The sequence below is a fragment of the Ixodes scapularis genome, unplaced genomic scaffold (genome assembly GCF_016920785.2).
Source record: "Ixodes scapularis isolate PalLabHiFi unplaced genomic scaffold, ASM1692078v2 PGA_scaffold3__209_contigs__length_174095766, whole genome shotgun sequence".
Classification (NCBI taxonomy): domain Eukaryota; kingdom Metazoa; phylum Arthropoda; class Arachnida; order Ixodida; family Ixodidae; genus Ixodes; species Ixodes scapularis.
Window position 1 is genome coordinate 87,378,243 of NW_024609868.1, and position 21,661 is coordinate 87,399,903.

Sequence of the window (21,661 nt, forward strand, 5' to 3'; positions counted from 1 at the left end):
AATAAATACATCTTTTCAAAGTTATTTGGAAAAATGTTGCCCGTATCACCCACTTCTTGTTTTCCTTCTCTTTTGGATTTGAGCCGCCGGCGTATTCACAGCGATGGTATGTAGCATCTAAATCCATCTTCATCTTATTATTTCGAACTTCTAGCGCATAATTATACGTGCCTAAGTGTCTAAGAGTGTTTCACGTATTATCGCGAAACTTTATTTTGATGTAAACCTTAAAGTGCGATCTTCGAGTTGCATCTCCGTTGGGCGCTATGGGGGTCAGCTCCTTTTGACAAAGTTTATCGCCTCACCTCTCGCAGAAAGGAAATCGATTCCACCCGGGGAAAGTAACGAATATCGTTTATCACTTCCTCGCGATCACCATAAGTGAGATCCAGATTGCATTCTGACAAATGTTTACAATGCTGACCAGGCGTCCGTGCTTGCTCAATGCTTGAAGCGGTGCGTGTGTGATTGAAAGCGTGTTTCTCGGATCCCTACCTAGGCCAAGGTAAAAGCACGCGAGCTTCGTGGCAAGAAGAAAGAAGACTTGGTCAAGCAGTTGGAAGACCTCAAGCAAGAGCTTGCCGCCCTCCGAGTTGCCAAAGTCACCGGCGGCGCAGCTTCCAAGCTGTCCAAGATGTGAGTAGGCGATCGTTACGCGACACCCACGAGAACGGGCTTACAGCGATTTCACGAGGGCTTGGTAGTGGCAGCTACTGAAATATTGACCTCCTTGCTCTAAAATAGCAATTCGTAGAATTTGTCATCATGAGATAGCAGTGAGTGAGGACAAGTAGTGTAATTGATCGCTACATCAATAGGGTATATTTCAGCTTGCCGTAGCTTAGCAATTTGACCTTTCATATTGCTTGCAGATAAGAAAAAGTTGTTTGTTCTGAAACTTGCACTTTGCAAGAAATCAGGAAAGTCGCCACTGCAGTCAGTGCAACTAGTGGATAGGGGATGGCTTCACATGATGTTAATGGTTCGACGCAGTTGGTCACTAATCCTTCAATAAACCTTTTACGAAATTGCCCAAGCACGATGAAAAATGCTGGTAACATGAGTACAGTAGGGGACAAAAGTTTCGGACTAGCGTAGCAGCGGACTGCATGTATTGCTGCACTGACGGCGTGGTGCCTGCTGCCGAGACCGGCACTTGGCACATTTGCGGCCCTTTCCATATGTGCAGGGATGTCAATACTTTTTGTTTCCAGCAGCCACGCTGCTATTCTCAATAATTTGCCGCATGGTGCCGCTTCGAAAGCATCTGCGCCAGAAATTGGTGCTAAAAAGCTGTGCCTGTCAATCAGCGGGAGAGGAGGATTCGCCGATCTCGCAGACTTGCACGGCACCGCTTCTGCGGTAACTTTCTTCGCCCTATAACGAACGATACGATGACCGATTGTCATGAAACTGTTTTGACCCTCGCAAGAATGTTATGTAAGGTGCACTTGAAAATTGGAGACTCTGGCTCATTAAAAAGACCATGAATTGACCTTTTTACTTTTTGCCAAACAACTTTTACATTAAACCTTCAATAGGGAGTTTTAGAATAGTGCACGCTAAAGCTTTGCGTACGCGAAGAATAGCGTCGTCGCCACTGCGCATATGCCGAATGCTAAACACGCTCTGCGTTAGCTGTTTTAACGTACGCTATTTTTCGGAAATTGCGTGCATACGCAAAGAGTTCGCGCTCCTACAAGGTGGATTCATAATGAAAACTTTTACACGAAAAGTTATTGAAATATTGAGATTTTCTTCCTTTCCAATTGTGGCATAATTTTGCCGGTCGTGATGTACTGTGGCACCCAGCAGTAGGAGAATGGGAGTGCTAGCGGCGGTGTGCCGGTAGGTTTTGCCACAGTTTTACTGCGCTGATGGTGCCAATGCCACCGACATATTTTCTGAATCGGCGCCTCTCATCGCCGCGATAGCCATGAAAACATAGCAGCTGAGCGAAATTCAATGAGATGTTGTGCTACAGCGACAGCATGGGACTGGTCCCATACGCTGGTACAAATCGCAGCAGGTCGTCAGCACAACAGCCGTTTCTGTGGTATCTCTAAAATGGGGAATGCGCTGTCACTCACTGGCGTAGCAGAAAATACAGTTCTTTATGGGCTTAAGCTTTATTAACTTTTATTTTGTATTTTGTTAGTATAGGCTCACAGGGCAGGGGAGATGAAAAAAAAGAAAGGGAAAATGATGCTGTATGCTGTTTTGGACTGTCATCACTTTAAAACATGACTTTACTGATAGTACAAATTTTGTGCACATGGCTTTTCTACGATTGCAAAAGACACTGTAGGAATGTGATTCCATGATCATGCAGACATTGCGATCGTTTAAGGAATGCTAACACTAACCACTTTTCTCGGGCGATGAAAACACATCAAAATTCAAATCCTTCATACACGCCTTTAAATACAGTACGCACCAGTAATATCTTGAACTTGAGCACACGCATAGAATGCACAGAATAAGAAATCCGGGCGATGTTCGACGAGGACAAATGCCAAGAAAGCACCGCTGTAGTCGAAAAAACAAAGACGACAGCACGAGCGTTTCTGCTGTCTGGAAAGTGCCGCACATTGCTGCACGTGTAGAGGAATCTTTCCTTTTACGATGTGCTGGGGTATCATCGCGACACACGACGAGAATTTAGTCAAGGATAGCGCTCTATGCGGAACGATGAGCTTCCACGCTGACCACGTCGAAGATCACCAACGCTTTCAGCAACCGCCAAACAGCGCAGGTGCAGTCTTATCGTTCTCTTGCTTCGTTTACTACACTATAGATCACGCATAGCTCTGGTTATTATAGTATTCGTCAATTTCCGTCACATCGCTAACTGTATTCAACAAAATGTAGATCAAAATATTCTTCAAAAAAATTTGAAGAAATATTCGTCAGCTATTTATTGTTCATAATCGCGGTGCGGGTGAGGTAGGCTCTTATCCAATAGGCGACATGCAATGGCATCGCAGTGAAAAGGCAGAGAAGAGTCCACTTTTCTTTTAAAAGTTCCACAGCAAACTTTTTTTTTTTGCTCTTTTTTTTTGTTTCGGTTTTGTTTTCACAGCTTTTAGACATGCAATAGATGAAATTTGATTTCAGAATTGTTTCATAGTCCCTTTAAAAGGCGCTGAAGTCGTTTTTCTGAAAAAAAAATTTTTTGATCTTATATTGTTTAAAATGTGTTAGTTTCCACATTAACCAAGTCCTATAATACAAATTCGCATATTCATCTTAGGGCAATAGAAAAACATGTGGTCTTTTTTTTCTCGCAAACTACATTGTGTGGACCAATGAAAGCCCTTCAATATGTGCAGATTCCGAATGATTTTATTATAACTCACTTCGAAGAGTTTGATAGGTACGCATGCGAATAAGACTCCTTTTTTCCACGGGCGAAGCCATCGCTTGCAACTAACCGACAAGCGCCCTTCGTCAACCACTTTACTGGCAAAAAAGTTCTTCCCAAAAAAGGTGTCTCACGATCTTTGAACACGCTTTTAACGAGGAAGTAAGGTACGCACGGTTGTGACTTCGGGTTTGTTGGGATGCTTAAGAGTGTCTAGATTGAGTTCTTATCACACAAGAACAATCTCAGAATTGGCTTGAGTGCCCCTTTAACAATTCTTTTTTTCTGGACTTCCAAAAAAAAAAAAAAAGGCCCTAGAATTGCAAAAAAAAAAACAACTTAACTTTGTGTTTCCGTGCCTTGTATTACAGCGCTCTCAGTCGTTGCTTGAATAAACTATAGCCGGCAACAGGTCAAGAACGAAGTAAAAGCTCTTTCCACTTCAGCAAAGTGAGCGGTGGAGAAGAGCTTGCCTTTTCGCCAGCGTTCGCTCTACTGAAGTGGAAAGAGGTGGGAGGAGCTTCCACTTCTATTTAACCTATATATATAATTTTTTTTTTAAGTTTAGAAAAAAGAATAGTGTTAAGGTTTCTTGATAACAACTACTGAATTAGGTGTTTCTGAGGACACTCCACAACTTTTTCGTTAGAACTTTTGTCCTAAGTTGAATATTTCAAAAGGTAATTAATTAATCTTAATTAATTAGTTAATTGGGCAAAATAAAAAAAAAATAGCCTGAGTTGCTCCAAACGATGAAGAAACTTATTTATTTGGTTTTGTCGTCCTAAAATACACCAAAATATTTTTAAAGCTTCGCTAAAGTTACATGGAACTCCCTGTATAACCAACATTAAACCGAACACTTCAACCTCTAACCACTGAAGGAGCCTGGCATTTGTCACCAAGTGGTACAGGCAGTCAGTGCTGTGTTGTCCTAAAATTTCGTCTCATGTCGACATCAATTGAATTTAGCCACCTTCTCCGTGGGCACAGGTCTGTCGTAGTAAGTGTTTTGAAGCTGGTGGGGTCCAGTGTAAGGTGGCTGGCGTGAATGGTGGAGGCTGTCGACACACAAAAAGGAGGGGGTCACGTTCGGGTCACCAATGTGGAGAGACTGGTGAAAGGCGACTGCATCTGATGAAACCCAAGATCGAACTTATCTGGCTTTTTATTCTCACGTGATTGTCTTCTTCCTCCAACATCTAACAGTGGCTATCGCCACAAAGCAATAGCTTGGTATGGGAACTCTGCACATACCTTGCTTGCTCGTGTTGGTGCCACTGTTTTGATGTCGTAGCATGTATGTCCAGTGGCAGAGTGGTGAGGGGGAGGGGGGGAAGTGCCACGCCAACGCTCCTCATCCTCCTGCTGTGTGGGAATGGAGGCTGCATATTAGGGTAGGCACTGCATATTAGTAGGATAATCTAGTATGTACTGAGTCATTTCACAGTCAGTGTCCCTACGGTGGCATTTCAGAGAAAAGGATGCAATGCCCCCAAAGAAGAGGTGCATAGGTTGAGAAGAAAAACGCCTGGATAAGCGACAGCAGGCCAATGCTCTACATTCACGTCACATTGCCATACCTGCCAACTCTCCCGAATTGTCTGGGAGCCTCCCGAATTTTTATCACATCTCTTGAATGTACAAACGCAACCTCAAATCTCCCAAAAAATGGACGTCTTTTTTTACTCTTTATTGTTATAATTATGCGTGTGTAGTGCGAGTTACTCGAGAGTAGGTGTAAATTACCATGGCTGGTTACCACGTGACAACTCGGAGCAGCAGCGTAAAACGAGGGTAGATTTGGAAATGCCAACATACGAAACCTCTACTCTGGAGTAAGTTTGAGCGCATTTAGGAACACTGCTTATATGATTGTGGGTGCTCTAGGCTTCAGTTGGCTTTGTCAGGTTGATGAGTGAAGTGCGGAACGCCAAATTCTTGTTTCCTCGAGTTTAGTTGGAACGATCGATGGCACTTTCAAAAGCCATAAAGAAGTAATTGCAAGTATTTCTGAGATCATACACGACTAAGTTTCCGTGCTTTGTCACTTCGCGGAAAGGTGACAAGTATAAATTCTGTACCATGTGCGCCTGTCATGGGAGCGTTTGGCACGGCGGCAAGGCCGACATCGACAGATCGCTTCCCAGAGGCATCAGAACTATGTTCGTGCCGCAGAAGGGCTGGGCACCATCGTCAGTTTCCTCCAAAACAACTGCGAAGACAGTGTGATCCGTGCAGAGTGGCTCTTCATGCAATATCTTGTCAAACTAAAAAGAAAAAAAACAAACTTGTTTTTGTGTGCGTGTTTTGGAGATCGCCCTTGCATGGCGATCTCCCAAATTTTCAAGTTGCTAGGTTGGCAGGCATGCATTGCTCATTAACCAAGTACGAAGTGCAGCTCATTGAAAATCCCATCGATGCTATCGCACCTTTGTTGCATTTGACAAGATGTCTGAGCCAGGTGATCTCTTTGCCAATCTTACCCTCAAAGTTGGTGACGTTTTTGTTGCAGCCGTGTGGTGCGCAAGTCCATTGCCCGGGTGCTGACGGTCATCCACCAGACGCAGAAGGAGAACCTGCGCAAGTTCTACCGGGGCAAGAAACACAAGCCCAAGGACCTGCGTCCCAAGCTGACGAGGGCCAAGCGCAGGGAGCTCACCCCCCACGAGAAGGCGCTGCGGACGCGCAAGGAGCTCCGCAGGATGGCCGCCTACCCACACCGGAAGTTTGCCCTCAAGCTCTGAGGGGTCGACCGCCCCCCACATCCACGTGTACAGAAGAGGGACGTGCCAGGAATAAATTGGCTTCCCCACTCATCGTGGTCGGTCGTGCAGCTCAGTGTTTTTGTAGGTACTGGGTGCTTGTAAGAAAGGAGAAGCACGTTTTCTGGAGAGCGAAAATGAGCTATGCATTGCTGGGTGCCAAGTCTCACCGAACCGTAGTGTTTGGCGGTTGGGACCGGATGCCAAAGTTTGAGAACTTACCGTTGTTTGCATGAAGGATTGTTAGCAATTTCCAGAAAGTTTTTGAGAAAATGAGTCACTGGAGCTCGTGAATACTACATGGACATGAATGCCATTTGCTACGAGGAACAGGCTCTGTTTTCTAATTAAACATTTTAGAGAATTGCTTACAACTTTTGGATTGGACAACGGTAAGTTTAGAAGGTTTGGCATCTGGTCCCTCCTGGGATAAGACTGAGTGTTTGGCAATAAAGGGTGTATTTTTGTGGTGACAAAAACATGGTTCTTTTCTCACAAACAACCGGCATTTCTGGGGCTTGTTGCACTCTAACTTGGCAAGTGCCAGACCCCATGTGAGCCGGTTATAGTAAACCATATGACCCCATCACTAGAAGAGAGCGTTTTGGCAGTTAGTTGTCGCATCCTTGCTCCAATGCTCCAATTGGCTCGCTGGGGCTGTATCCTCTCCTGTTTGTCGAGTTATGTTTCCCCCAGGATGGATTTATGGAAGAGAGAGAGAGAATGCACTTTAATATTGAGCACAAATTAAGTGTTCTAAACATCCATGGCTTGTAACACCAAGGCCATTTGGTCATCTGGTTCGTCTGATGCCAGCCAAGCACTCCAGGAAAGGGGAGGGGGGTTAGGGAGGAATGGTGTGGATAGTTCAATAGGGGAAGATTTTTTTTGTGTAATGCCTTTCAGATTAGTTTTAGATATTGAGAGGAGTAGTCGAGTCGAGCGATTGCTTTTCTGTGTGCTTGTGTACCGAATGTGGCTGTTCCTCTTGGTTGGCCTAAGGTTTTGTATTTCTGTAGCTTTACATTTGTGTCGCTAATATGAATACCCCATTATATAGGCAAAGGGGAGTAAAGCTTGGGCGTGTGTTCACTGTGTCATGATCAAAGGAAAGCTGAGTGTAGAAAAATTTTGCTAAACAAGACAAATAAGTTGAATCAACACTATTGGCGGCACCTAGCGGCTAGGACAAAGTTGTGGCAGCTGGAGTCACCATAGCAGGATCGCTCTCCAGCCTTCTTGAATGAGTCGGATATGCGCAGCGCCTGGTGGAAAAGACTATGCCATGAAAGTAGGTTCAAAGATGTGCGATGCAACTCGCCGCCACTGACAGGATTTATAACTGCAGGAATGTCCTTTAGTTACCAAGCCTCCAGCACCAGCTTCCTACCTTTGCTTCGGCGTTACGCGAGTGTACACATTAGGCAAAAGCATGGTGGAGGGCAACGAGCATGTGCTAAAGGCATCTGAAAGAGACTCCCTGTCATTCACATCCTATCTGACTAATGGCACAGAACAGAAAAGTCTAGTTTACAAGCATTGATTGAAAATTTTTATTGACTTATGAGGGCTGCTGGCAACACTTGAATGTAGGCTAAGAAGTTGCAGAAGCAATGTCCAGTCTGACCGGTCAAGTTAAAATTAACCAGTTTAGTGGCAGGCCCTAAGGTTTACCCTATAGTCTACAATTCTTTTATTGAGAACCTACATACTTTAGGAAAATTTATTCTAATACAGTGAATACCTTTCATTTTGAAACAAAATCCATGTTCCAGGGAAAAACAAAATGGCCATCAGATATCCAAAACGTATGCTTTTTGTACATGGCCAGTCATATAAGGCACTGGAAAAAATTTGCCACATGCATCATTACCTTATTTCTAACAATTTTTGTTCCGATTCTGCCCATGAAAGAGCCGTTGCGCACCTGATCTCGCCAAACCGCCGTCTCCTTCCAGACAAACTCTGGCTGCTATGGTCGGTCACCATGACAATGAGGCAACAGCAGAATAATTCCTAACATTGCAATAGGATTTTTTTTTTTTTGTGGCAGTGTTATGTTTTAAAATTAATTTCTTATAAGCCAGTTGAGAATAAACCAATCTCGCCAAGTGTTCCATGCAAGCGTGACCACACCATAACTTGCCCACAGAAGACTGGCACCAGCTGACAAGCAGAGGTCGGCATTTTGGGTCACCCTCACTCACCCTCAGCCTCACAGCTATTAGCCCCGAGAGCGAACACAAGCGTCGCTGCGGTCGCCGCGCCCTGATTGGGTGAGGCGTACCGTGACGTCAGGGAGGGGACTCCGCTCCGCGATCTCGCATCGGCTCGCTTCCCAGCGCCGGTTTCCTGGTTTGGCGTTGTGTGCCGCAAGCTCTTCGAGGAGCTGGACTTGGTTTACCCGGTGTACAAGACGTTGAGTTAGGCCGATATTGACGTGCTTCCTTACATTTTATAAGCCTGCTTGTCCCCTTTATCTTTAAAATTGGGTTACAAATCCCGAAAGCTATGGGCGGAGGCAATTCCGCCGATGAACCTCCCCGCCCGTCCACACGACTCAAGGCAATTTTGCGAAGGATCGCTGGAGCGGTGGCGCAAGTGCTTCAGACGCTGGAATTTGTCCCTTGCATGTTCATGGTTTAGGACGATATTACATCCCGCTTTCAAGGCATTTGAAGTGGCATTTATATCATGGGCCTTTGGGTGGTCGGCAAATTAGCTCGCGATCCCGACTCTGCGCTGCCACTTTGCATACGCTGGTTCGCGGATGTTTTAAAGGCCCTGTGTCTGATTATCTTTGAAGTGCTCGTGGAACAGGGTTGTTTTACATAAGTGTAGCTTCTTCGCAAATCAATTGTATAGTTTATAAACGTACGCAGGCATATTTCTTAGAAGATGCACAATTACTGGAAATTAGTTTGTATGGTAGCAGCAAAAACGGCCGAATTGCCCGCAGTTGTCTGTATGATATGTATTGAACTGCCCAAAATATGCACAGCAATAATGCCATAATTTGGAATGTTTATACTTTTTCCTGACATTTTTATTCCAGCTTGGGTATTCGGAAAATACACCGTTTAGTCTGAATTGTCATTTTTAATTAAAAGAGACACTGCTGCAGGTCTCCAAAAGCTTCCTCAGCCTACAAACTCCCTGCAGCTGAACTTTCTGACAACAGAGAAAAACAGGAGTAAAAGCAAGCATTTGAACGTCTGTTAAGTGGTAGTTGCAGCACTAGTAGCACAAAATGTTGAACCCTTGAAGGGCGACAGTCTGCGTGAGAAAAGGTTCTGGTATTTTAGTTTCACGACAATTCGATTTAAGTAAAATCTCAATTTTAGGGCTTAACAGACTAATAACGAGCTAGACACCTTCGCTTACGTTTGTTATAAATTACTTGAGGGTTGATATAAACAAGTCCACAGATATCACCCGTGTAGTCCATTGAAATACTATCTGTATCCAGCAAAGGTCAAATGCGAGCAAAGTATATAATAAATGTTCCTTGTTTTTTTTTTTACTTTGCCCCTGCACTTGGGCTGTCTTACTTGTGATTCTCTTCCCATGGCCCAGACTGTATTTAGCATGTTGCCCGAGCAGCATGCAGCTTTTCTGCTTCGGCGATCTTGTTTACAAACGGAGATACAAAACAAAACAAAAAATAGTATACATAACCTGCCAATTCACTCAGACCATCAGCATCATTTATTGTGCGAGATGTAAATCTATAGTGATGCTCCTGCAATTGTGGCCATATTTCTTTATTTTCATATACCAGCTGCGATTCATGCGTTGCCTGCCCTGTCAACCATGCTTAAAATGTTGGTTGAAGTTTCGCCTGTAGCTACAGGTCATACATCAATAACGGCACATAAAAAAAGAAAATTACACTTCCTACGAAAAACACGCCAAAAAAATTAAATAGAAACGAGCGCGCCGACAGCTGGCGTCGTCACAGCCTCCACAGGGCGAGCGGGGCGAGCCGGGGAAAAATTCTCTCCTCGCCGTGACGTCACCCCGGTTTGCCGTAAGGGGGCGCCACGCGAACTTCTCGGGGCTAATACTCGCCTAAGGGGTGTAGCCCGAAACAACCCATTCCCGTTTGAACCCATCCCGTTTTTACCCATTCCCGAAACAACCTTCCTGTTTGAACCTGTCCTGTTTCGACCCATTCCCGAAACGACCTTCCCGTTTCAACCCGTTCCCGAAACGCCCTTCATGTTTGAACCCGTATCCAAGACACATTTTACGTTTGAATTCGTCCCGTTTGAACCCGTTGGTATAAAGCCCCGCACATCTCAACCTCTTCGCGAAAAGTGCCCATCGTTCTAATCCTGGTTTGCGCAGTTTTTCTGCTTAAGAATATGTCCCAAAATTACGTTAACGTCATTAATGCAAAGGTGCAGGCGAGCAATTCAGTTATGTTGTGAAATATTTTTGCTTGTAAACATATTCTTAATATATGCAATACTTTCAGACAAGCTTCAACGAAATATATTTCTACTTGAACCACTTAAAATGTTTCTTTCAAGATGGTCCCCAAAATGTGTAACTACGAAATGGACTATGTACACTGCGCCACGTTACCACAAACATGATGTTGGCGATTTTTCGAAGTTTACTTCGAAATGGTATTAGAAGGTACCACATTTTACCGCTTAGGTTAGTGGCCCAGGCTAGCACTTTCAAACTCACTAATAATATTGATGGCAGTCTTCTAAATTTTTTTAGACAAGCAGCTAAAACCAACAATCGCTTGTTTGCGCTAACGGTTTCGCGCTCTGTAAAATAACAGGGAGCTTTCGTAGACCGGTTTTGACGTCGCACGACGCTCTCCGCTACCCACTACGATACCCAGAACTCTACAGTCAAGGGCATCGGCGTGCAGGCGCAGTAGCGGCTTCTTCGTTGCGGAGGGCTTAGCGAAACGAGAAACGTGGTCTACGAAAACTTCCTAATAAAGTCTTAGAGTAATGCAGACCAGCACTTTGAGTAAGCAAAAATTAGCGTTGCCTAAGTTTTTGTATCGCGACGCTATTTTTGGTTACCCGAAGCGCTTGCGTATATGTTATTCTAAAACTTCCTTATAGTGAACGGGATACTTTTAAAAGTGATAAATGAGACAGGCTGACGGGCATATGATTGCGACTTCATTTCTGACAAGTTCCAACAGAACCGTCGCGTACAAAGGCAAAAATCATAAATCACAAAATGCTATCGCCCTGGCTGAGGAAGTCGAGCAGAAAAATAGCGCCTTCAGAAGTTTGCGGTGGTCACCTGGCCCGCACGGCATTATCATTTCAAGCTGCTGCAGCGATATCCCTGTCAAGGCCTCATCCCGTTTGCAGGTCGATGAAGCTGTAAATGTTCGGGCGAGCCCTCCCTGACACAGCGTTTATTTTACGGTGCCATGTCTCCGAGGTTGTTTCGGGAGAGGGAGAAGTGATGTGGGAGCAAGGAGAACATACACTGGACACTTGAACCTAATCAACTGTTAACGAATGATACAAACAAACCGAACAATGGCCGAAGCGGGTAGGTTGTTTCGGGAAAGGGCAAAATGGGAAAGGATGAAACGAGAAGGTTGTTTTGAGCCGGGTCGAAACGGGAAGGGTGAACCGGGAATGGGTTGAAACGGGAAGGTTGAATTGGGAATGGGTCGAAACAGGAACCACCCCACCTAAGCCCCTCACTCACCCTCATCCTCACAGTCACACACACCTTTAGTCCTTCACTCTAGGAGACTATACTTCGTTTCAGCTTCGGTCCGAGCACGGCCGATGCTATGAGCCGAAGGGCCAAACAAACAGCAAAAGAGGCAAAACGTCATAGCATGCTCTCTGCAGTTGATAGGACCAGCCGGCATTCGCCGTCTTTCTGTGCGTGCTCCTCCGCCCGCTTGTCCTATCAGGCGCAGAGAGCATACCATGACGCTGCGCTTTTCGGTCTGTTTGATTGGTCCTTCGGCTCATAACATCAGCCGCGCTCCGACCGAAGCTGAAACGAAGTATAGAAAAGATGTTTGGCTTTCATTTGTTGACTCGAAGCTGGTGTCAGTTGTCGGGACGGGAGGTGCAGCCCAGCCTTCCTGATACTTAAAAAATTTAATGTAAGCAATGTGTGTGTGTGCGTGTGGGAGGGGGGGGGGGGGGTAAATCATTTCTCTACCACCCCCCACTCCCCCTGCATCACCATTGCCCCGACCCCTGTCCATCAAAACGCCTCTGGCTGGTGCGCAGTTCAATAAACTTATGTTTCACACATGCCGAAACTTGGAAAAATATCTTAATTTGTGGTTTTCCTTCCGGTAAATGTCGAAGTGTGCAATGTCAGAGACAGTCAATTCTATTTATCCAACATATTTGCAGTCAAAAATATGAAAAAAGGCAAGTGAGCTGCTGAATGTTCATTATAAAAACCAAAAACCAGAAGAAAACATTTGTGTTTTGTTAAACCTTTCTTGTTCCTTTTTTGACGAGATTTTTGATGTCTATTGTATCGAATTCCATTTAATGCATTCCATTATCTTATAAATGAAGATACAATGTAGATGGCTTACTACTAAAACCAAACATTGGATCCTAAATATTTATTTTGTGTGCAGTGCTTTTGAAGTTTATTTCTGCAGTACACTAAGCGCACATAAAATGTGCCTTCTCGGAAACATCTTACACAAAAATCCTCACCTCGCGGAAGTTTTCAAGAAAGCTTTTACGAATTCCTCTCGGCCACCATGCAACGCCATACTTGCAAGTCACCAAAAATCACTATCGCCAATTAGTCGGTTAAAATCTTTTTAATTTGGCAAACAGCTCTCCTCCGTCCAGCACTCCACCGAGACGACGGGCAACTATCGTAAAAGGAAGACAAGTTTATTTACAAGAGTTCCACGAAAGGGAGTCCCTACCCCGTGCTGTCACTGTAGCGCAAACATCCGGACCTCGTAAAGGCCCTTGGGGAACTTGTACTGCTTCCGCTCGGCCACAATGTGCATGCCGGCCTTCTCAAACAGTTGCTCAAAGAGCGAGCGCGGTCTCGTGACGCTCCCATCGCGGTTGTCCACATCGACTTCGTCTCGCGTCAGGTTGTCCTTGACGACCAGGATGCCGTCTTGGCGCAGTCCCGTCCGGCAGCGCCTCAGGAAGGCTACAAGGTCCTTGTCCGTCAGGTGTCCCGTCACCCACTGGCACCAGATGACGTCATACTTTCCTTCCTCAGGCACAAAGTCCTGCAGCCCTGGAGTCGATTGAGAGGAGGGCAGATATTTGAAACGGGCGCCATAGTTGCATAATTGAACGCCATCACTATGGTAAACTAGTGTGTCACTGACAAGATAAGATTGACGGGGCATCTCTTTTGGACGCCCTGCTCGAGGCTGATGAGACGCCGAAGTGTCGTAGAAGGAAAGAAGCTCGCGCTGGAGGCGGGACAACTGAGACCCCTCCCTGCCATTTTTATCTTGTCAGCGACTATACGAGGGGGGATCCAAAAGTAACCGGAATTATGTTCTGGAGGGCAGGCTCCTTGTGGTACAAGTTTTCCCCGCGGAAGAGACGGTCGGGGTTTTCGCGAGACGATGCATTCGGCTAAGGTGGATTGTTTTTGGAGATTCAACGAGTTTGCCAATTTCCTGATGGCTGGTTTATAGGCCCTTCTATTGAAAGCGCCAGAAGGAGGTGCCGTTGGCAATTTACGTCCCTGTAAACTTCCGGTCGTATGAGAGGGCAAACAAACCCCACCATAGCACTGCTTCTTGCAACAATTCGTGAAATATTATATGACCAGTTCACCGGGTGATTAGCTAAGGGACCACTTAGCGAAAGATTTGGTGAGATTTTTTAATGCTCCCGTAAGAAGAGCAATGGAAGCTAGATCTCAAACTTCGCGATTTCTCTGGAACTTCACAGTCACAGAAATTTTCATGTCGACAGGCTCGGAAAGCCTGCTGAAATCGAGCAACCGGAAATCTCTCGGGGAGAGCAAGAGACGGCTTGTGTTTGTGAACGATAAGAGTCTATACCAACAACGCGCAGCAGTAAAATATTGTTTCCTGTTGAATGAAAATGCAGCAGAAACGGTTGTTCTGCTATAGACGGCTTAGAAGGATGTTGCACCGAGTAAAACGCAAGTTTACGAATGGGTTTCTAATTTTAAACGAGGCAAAATGTTGAGTCCTTCGACCAGCTGAACTGAAGACAGTGTGGCAAGAATTCGTCAAGCCACCTTCGATAACCGCCATCGGACGATTGATGAACTTGTGCAGTTGACTGGAGTGTCGTGGAGTTCCTGTCAGCAAATTTTATTGGATGATTTGCATATGAAACAAGTTGCAGCAAAATTTGCCTCGCTCGCTCACACCTGAACAAGGCAATAGCTTGGCTGCGTGCCGTGCTTTGAAAAAAAAATTTAAAAACTGGCTTAAAGGGACCATGAAATGATTTTAAAATCGAATTTCATCCACCGCACGTCGTAAAAGGTGTGAAAAGAAACACAAAAACACAAAACTAGGGAGCCAAAAAAAAATTGTTTGCTATAAAACTTTTAAAAGAAAACTGGACTCTTTTGCGCCTTCCTTCCTTCGCCTGTTCACTACGATGCATCCGCGGAAATGGAGCACGTCAGCCAAATCCAGGTCGCCTATTGGGTAAGGGCCTACCTCACCAGCACCGCGATCGTAAACAATAAATAGCCGGCGAATGTTTCCTAAAAGTTTTGTTAAATAATATTCAGATCCACATTTTGTAGCATATTTAGAGATGTGTGACGAAAATTGCCAAATTTGATAATGCTGAGAGCCAAGCGCCATCTATCGTGTGGTAAACGAAGCAACTACTGCGCGTGCGCAGTAGGGCAGGGCCGGCTTCAGAACGGTTATTTCCTTTGGTTACCTTCCTCTCAAAACTCTGACTGACTGAACGTTTATTTTTCTACGTGTTCATCTCGCGCGTGCCGACTTCAAGCAGCAAGAAAAAAATGTACTTAAAACAGACCAAGACGAACAAGAACGCTGGATCCACAAACACCCGAGAAGAGCGACAACAGCCGCGAATCCCGCTCCGACGAAGCTCTCAGAATATAGGCCTAGCAGGCACTCCGACTCGGCGCAGCGTTTCTTCGTCGCAATACCGTCTGCCTGCCTACGACCGGCTGGTGTGCTGAATGGAATATGCCCGCGCTACCCTTGTGGACCCTTCCCGTATTATAGTTTGATCGCTGACCTCAATTTTAGGTTAAGAGGTGAGGTCAATCTCTTCCCCTTGTTTTCCGAGGCAGTGTTGACGAACACTCGTCGAAAAGGGACCCTCGTCGATTCTCTCTTCTTGTTTTGTGTGATATAGAGCTGAAATAAACGCTGTATGGATTACCTTCGTAACACGGTATGTACACTTTGTTATTGGTATGCCATTTTTATTCTGACAGACTGCACATCACTGTCGAGCTGTAACAGTTCGTGGGAGGTATACGTGCAATACCGGTCCAACCTTTCTTTGCCGAGTGTCGCGTCAGTATCGAGTTGCAATCGTAAAAGATCGGTCCCGAGGCGCTTACCAACAGCGCGAATACAGCACTTCCATCAAACGCGCGCGTCCGCTCTGAGTGTGAACAGGTATTTACGTGGCTCTTGCTGACACTCGTAGTTCAAACGTATCTTTTTTAACGTTGGCTCGCTCCTGCATCTCCGAGACCGCGAAAAACGCCGCGGCAATTTGTTTCCATCTACGTCGCTTTGCAAACGACTGACACTGGCCGCCTTTTACCAACAATGACAGTTGAGTTGACTTCTGGAGTCTTCACCGGAAGACTCGCTGCACTTCCCAACAGGCATACCGGCGTATGGGACTAGTCCCATGCTGTCGCTGTAGCGCAACGTATCTCATTGAATTTCGCTCAGCTGCGATGCGGCGATGAGAGGCGCCGATTCAGAAAATACGTCGGTGACATCGGCGCAGTAAAACCTACCGGCGCACCCCAACTCGTCGCCGCTAACGCTCCCATCTCCTACTGCCGAGAGAACTTCCGGTTCCGGAAACGGCGTACGTCACGGCTTGTTTTGCGGTCAAGAAAAAGTCAATATCTCATTAATTTTTTGTGTAGAAGTTAATAAACCGAGACGAAAACGGATGCCTGTTCGGCATTCAGTGAAAATTGACGGTTTAATGTAAAAGTTATCTGGAAAAAGTAAAAAAGCCATTTCATGGTCCCTTTAATATTTTTTTTTAGCCATAATTGGAGATGAGTTTTAGTGTTATGGCAAAAACCCTGAGACGAAACTATCTGGCCTAGGGAAACTGCCACTTCCCCACGACCCAAGAAAGCACAGCAAGTGAATTTCAACATGCAAACAATCATCATCTGTTTCTTTGGTGACATGAAAGGGATTGTGCACTAGGAGTTTGTTCCTTCAAATCAACAGTCAACCCAGGCTTTTATCTGCAGGATTTGAGTAAGTTGCGACACAATTTGCGGAAGAGATGTCCCGATTTGTGGCACACGGGAGACCAATTCGTCCACCATGACAATGCACTCGCCCATACCACGCTGGATGTTCGGAAGTTCTTGAACAAAAATGGCACGACCCCCATACCCCATCCTCCCTATATATCCGATTTTGACGTGTATGACTGCTTTCGTTTCCCCGGATGAGGAAAGGTCTCAATGGAAGACAGTTTGCCATTGTGAAGGGGTGAAGAAAAACGGCAGAAGCACCAAAAGGCGTCAACATCGACGACTCAAGGGCCTGTTTTCAGCACTGGAAGAAACTGGACCAGGCAGAGAGTGCTTTGAAGGTGACTGAAATTTGACCGCCTAAACATAAATTTGCGACTTTATGAAAATAAATTCTGGTTTCTTTTGGGTCCTCATCGTAGATGACACTCACGTGCGAAAAAAGTCTAGAAAAAACTGGTTTGGCTGTATCCTGTTAAGCGTGTCAGCAAAAGCCTTTTAGCTGGCTTCTTCAGACAGTAGCCATAATGCCGCTGTCCTTTCCAGTTTGACCTTATTGGTCGGCCAAAGAATGCTCTCGTCTACGGCGAAGCGCTGCTTCACAAGGAGCAAGTGAGATTCTCTTGCCGGAGCAGTAGAGCTGGTCCACCCTGTGCGCCTCCTGGCCAATGTACGCCCTGGCCCCATTAAGGAAGCTCTGGTTCTGCTCCACCATGTCCACGGTATCAAAGAGCGGCAGCAGGAGGTGCTTGGTGACACGGCCAATGCCCGAGCCACAGTCCAGCGCCCGCTGCGTTCCCAGGGGGTTTTCTTTTCTCTGCGGATGAATAGATGGCAGCATCCGTCACAGCATGGGTTCCCAAACCAGGTTCCCCAGAGTATCCTTAAAAATTCCCTGAGCTCCCCCTTGACTGTCCTTGCCTCTAAGTCCGGGGTCTCCGAACTTTTTGGCTAAGGGGCCGGATGGCGGAAAGAAAAGAGTAAATATAAACAGAGAAAAATGAAGCAAATAAACCTAGATAACCATTTAAATGCAGAAATGAAAGTTAAAGTATGTATTAAAAAAATCCAAAGATGGATGAAGACATACCGTAAAATACCGGGCAAGCACCCACTCATACTTTGGAGATAATCGCAAAAAAATGGGGGATGGGCGCTTGTCCGGTCATCAATTTTACATATAAATGTACTATGCATATTTTCTCAGATCTTACAAATTTGGTAATGGGCGCTTAATGTGGAATGGGCGGATGCGCGGTATTCTACGGTAGGGTATACTTCAAACTGAAAGTTAACATTTAGCTCATTATGACATTTCATGACCCTTGCAACAAACAAAAATCGCCAGGCATACATCAACGCGCATGAGAACCTTGGCACATCTGTGCAGTGCAAAAGACCAATGAGAATGATAAAACTAATGCTGACAATATGCAATGTGCAACGCAATGACAACATGCAACAGAAGGCACTAGGTGCCATGTGCATGAGAATGCAATGGAATGTTTACGCAATTACACAGACATGAAGCAGGGGACTAAGAATGGCAATGCTAGGGATGACAATGTTCAATTAATACTATGGCGAGAGGACTTGTGCTACAAAGCTGTTTCTTTTTTTTTTCTGGTATCTTAGTTTGCACATCTGGAGCGTGTCGCAGGGCCGTTTTTTTACGCGCACTTCTATTTGTGCCGCTATACTCAGTATAGCGGCACAAAGAGCATCGGCACGATGCACGTGACACCACGTCACGTGAGTGTCTGTTTCACTGCCCCAAATGCGAGGCCCGAAGAAACTGGCTGTTATCTGCAGGCCAACAGTTGCTGCGAAACCAACCAACATCAGACAAACGTCCACCGCCGCAACATTGCAGTCCGTTAGAATAAGGAGCCCTTTTGGAACAGTTCGTGACACAACCATTTGCTCAGTTTACCCGTGAATTTGTTGCAAGTGCTAATGCTAGGGCCTAGTGCAATGTTTTGAGCGGAAGCAGCCGATTACACGGCTGCAATTGCCAATGCCCACGGCGCTACAAAAAAAAAAAAAATCAGGAGCGGATACGGATATGGCATCACTTTTTTGGTTTGAATATAATTGAAACTCATAAATTCGTGAACATTTATTTCTTATTCTTTATATATTCTCGATAGAGGTGGAATCACGCGAGTTCAATAGGCCACTATCTAAAATCCCTCCATGCAACACTTTGCGCATTGCACACTAGGAACCAGTTGGCCACGGAGCGAAGTGGCAATGGTTTCGGTTTCGATCAGACAGCCGCTGTCTGCACTCCTGCAGCCAAGCACGTGAACTTCCCAGCTTGCACAACTTTTCTTCAAGTGCATGCGAACGTGCTGCACAACAGGGGCACCAGCAGGGACATTGCAATCCATTGTTCTACATTTGCCTTCGCTACGTTTGCTTAAGATACAACACATCGGGAACCACACAATCGGTGCCAAGTGTTCTTTTCAGTATCTCTCGGCAACGCCCACAGTATTGTACAAAATCTGAAACTGAAACCAAAACTAAATGGCCGACTAGTACCCAGAATATCATCTTGTGCCACCGTGACCCTCGTGAGGGTTACCCTCACGTGGATTTGACAAGCAGCTTGCCTTTAAACTAATAATGGGCACATGCATCCAAACGCTTACACAATGTTCGGCCAACACAGTCGAACACTGCGTCAGAAACACACCCAAATAATTCATGTTGTACTCATGGGTTCGGCTCTCAGCTTCGCCACTAAGGGTTCGACGGTTGGATCTACTCCTCAAAAGGGTCTCAGGTTTTGTCGAAATTCAAGGGGAGGGGGGGTCTGATATCCCCTGAGACCCCCCCGACTTTAGGCACTGGCGCGGGTCAGCTGGAGACGAGTCTTCGCGCTCACAGGATGCCTAATATTTGTTGTCTGCTTTTGTAGTCGCGAGCGGACGAGGGTCAGTAGTTGGACAAAGACGTTGTGGGGCACCCGAAGGAGTCTTCAATACTCAGCAGTGTTGTTTTCAAGAAGCTCTTCGTACAACTGGTTCTATATACCAAGTACTTTGTTCCGCATCCAACCTTTCACCCAGCACCGTCTTTTAGTAGGTAGAATGTCGTCATTGTTCGTTTCTAGCAGTGCTGCTGCCATAACGGCATACTGCCGCTTCAGTGTGCCTGCGAGCATTGTTGTCGAGTGCGACCGCTAAATTCATCTGGTAACACTGACATCCCTTACTACTCTCCGCCGACCATGTGAATGCTACAGCTCAGGACGGAGTTCCACGGGCTATTGATGTCATGACACCCGTCCGCAAAGTTCTCCTGTGTATGAAAGCCCCTTTACTAGATCAGTCAGTTGATAAGCTTCCGTCTCCCTGGCGCTTTTTTGAGACGTGTCCACTCGGTGGTGCTCGCTACACTATCAGCCCGCCCTACAGACAGAATCCAATGAATGTTTGATGCACATTGCCTTCAATGGAAGGCAATTCTCTTGTAGATTTGATAACAAAAGAAGTTCACGCAAAAAGAGCGTTGTTTGAAGAAAGGTTTTCAGCATTGTACGTAGAAGCGTTGTTGCTGGTGGCGCCAGAAAGGAATGCTATCTGCATGTACTATCGCGGACAATATGAGCTGAAACAGCGCTCCGGCCAGCGCACGGTACTACCTGCGCTGCCTGTCGCCTTGCTCTGCACACACGGCGCTCCCTGAGGCCGAGATAAATTAGCACTTGCGCTCTTCCGGCCGTCTGCTAGCGACCTTGGTAAAATTAGCGCAAAGACAAGGGAGGAAGAACGTAGAGACAGGATAGAGCGCTTCCTCCTTTGTCTTTGCGCTAATTTTACCAAGATGTATAGCAAACTTGCCCACCAGATGATTTTAATGCAGTCTGCTAGCTAGATGGCGTTTGTCACAGCGGGCGTGTGTGTGGTGGAGCAGCAGGGGGGAAGGACAGAAGATTACAATTGTCCCCATTTTGCAATTGTTTTATTTCATTCTATCGCATAGTCACGTAGAAAAAATGCTTACTGGTAAAGAAAAAATGTTGAGTTATCTTAAATTGGAGCTGTGATTATCATATTCGAAAGTCACATCAAAAGACGTTGCAGGTTGTTTTTGTTTGATTAAGTGCACGCATAAAGTAGGACATCGTAAATATAGGCCAAAATCTGTGTACTGGATTTAAGCCGACTCCAAAATATTTACTTTTTTTTTTTTTTTTTTTTTTTTTTTTTTACAGCGAAGCTGTTAAGGGCTAGTTTCCCCAGGATCGTGTATGCCAGCAAATAAATATCGACACAACACTTCGGACGACTACCGCCAACTTCGCAACTACCTCCATGCCTGGCTGGCTACGTGCCTGGACATAGGAATAGGAGCATAGGTTGTTTACCTGTAGGAAACTGTTGAGGAACCTGTTGGAAGAGTGAACATCGATGCTGCTAATCTCGGAGTAGCCCCCGAGCATGCCGTCCACGGTGGCTGGAATCGTCTCCCAGTACGCCTTGCCTTGCGTGTAGAAGTCGGCTTGGTGCTGCGCCGAACTCATCGCCGCCCTACTGGTGACAGCACCTCTGAAACAGCGTTCAAAACTCACGTTCCCGCCCAACAGAACACGATGACACGCAAACACATGCAGACGAGCCACCTCTTTTCTTTTTTTTTTGCTGGTTGGTGTTTTAATTTATTTTATTTATTTTGTTTCTTGCGGCGTGTGTTTTAGGCGCGCTTCGCTTAGCACTGCCGTATGCCCAGTGAATGTTCAAACGGAACCTCTTTGGGCACGGACCATTCATTCAGCCTGTGGACGTTTTGGGTTACCCGCGCAACGGAAGGTTTAAAGTGAGGTACCTTGATGCGTGAGCAGCTCCTTGTGTTTCGAGTGATGCAAAGTGTATCGAAATAACTTGCCTGTCCGTCCGGGCGCGTGAACAACACCGATCAGCACGGCGGCGAACCAGGAGAATTTCTCGAAGAGAAGGCGGAGAAGGGAGATGAAGAAGGCCTACAGAAACAAGCGTTTCGGGGCAGTAAAACTGGAAACGCCGATTGGCTGAAAAAAAATGACGTCACTTCCGGTTTTGTTATTTTGTTGATT

General features: G+C 45.8%; 2 protein-coding genes across 3 annotated transcripts; one reads left to right on the forward strand and one right to left on the reverse strand.

Annotated features, from left to right (window-relative positions):
- The first annotated feature begins 39 nt into the window (after positions 1 to 39).
- Positions 40 to 6,184, forward strand: LOC8027961 (60S ribosomal protein L35). The gene is made up of 3 exons (XM_002410061.5): positions 40 to 106; positions 500 to 636; positions 5,880 to 6,184. Exons 1-3 carry the CDS (start codon positions 104 to 106, stop codon positions 6,109 to 6,111), a joined length of 372 nt encoding a protein of 123 aa, XP_002410105.1. The 5' UTR covers positions 40 to 103; the 3' UTR covers positions 6,112 to 6,184.
- A 6,804-nt stretch (positions 6,185 to 12,988) lies between these two features.
- On the reverse strand, positions 12,989 to 21,595 carry LOC8027960 (N-terminal Xaa-Pro-Lys N-methyltransferase 1). Of its 2 annotated transcripts, none has more exons than XM_040213313.3 (4): positions 21,415 to 21,595; positions 20,957 to 21,137; positions 17,206 to 17,395; positions 12,989 to 13,368 (listed from the first exon to the last, which is right to left on the reverse strand). In XM_040213313.3, exons 2-4 carry the CDS (start codon positions 21,110 to 21,112, stop codon positions 13,049 to 13,051), a joined length of 666 nt encoding a protein of 221 aa, XP_040069247.1. In that variant the 5' UTR covers positions 21,113 to 21,137; positions 21,415 to 21,595; the 3' UTR covers positions 12,989 to 13,048. The 2 variants fall into 2 exon arrangements, with proteins under 2 accessions (XP_040069247.1, XP_029843470.2); XM_029987610.4 differs by having other exon boundaries at positions 21,475 to 21,570.
- Positions 21,596 to 21,661: the final 66 nt, after the last annotated feature.

Coding starts and splice junctions, on each gene's coding strand:
- LOC8027961 (XM_002410061.5), top strand. Junction 637..5,879: donor GCTTCCAAGCTGTCCAAGAT/GTGAGTAGGCGA, acceptor TTTTTGTTGCAG/CCGTGTGGTGCGCAAGTCCA.
- LOC8027960 (XM_040213313.3), bottom strand. CDS start 21,112: ATGAGTTCGGCGCAGCACCAAGCCGACTTCTACACGCAAGGCAAGGCG. Junction 17,396..20,956: donor TCCTCAACAGTTTCCTACAG/GTAAACAACCTA, acceptor ATTCATCCGCAG/AGAAAAGAAAACCCCCTGGG. Junction 13,369..17,205: donor GGACCAGCTCTACTGCTCCG/GCAAGAGAATCT, acceptor AATCGACTCCAG/GGCTGCAGGACTTTGTGCCT.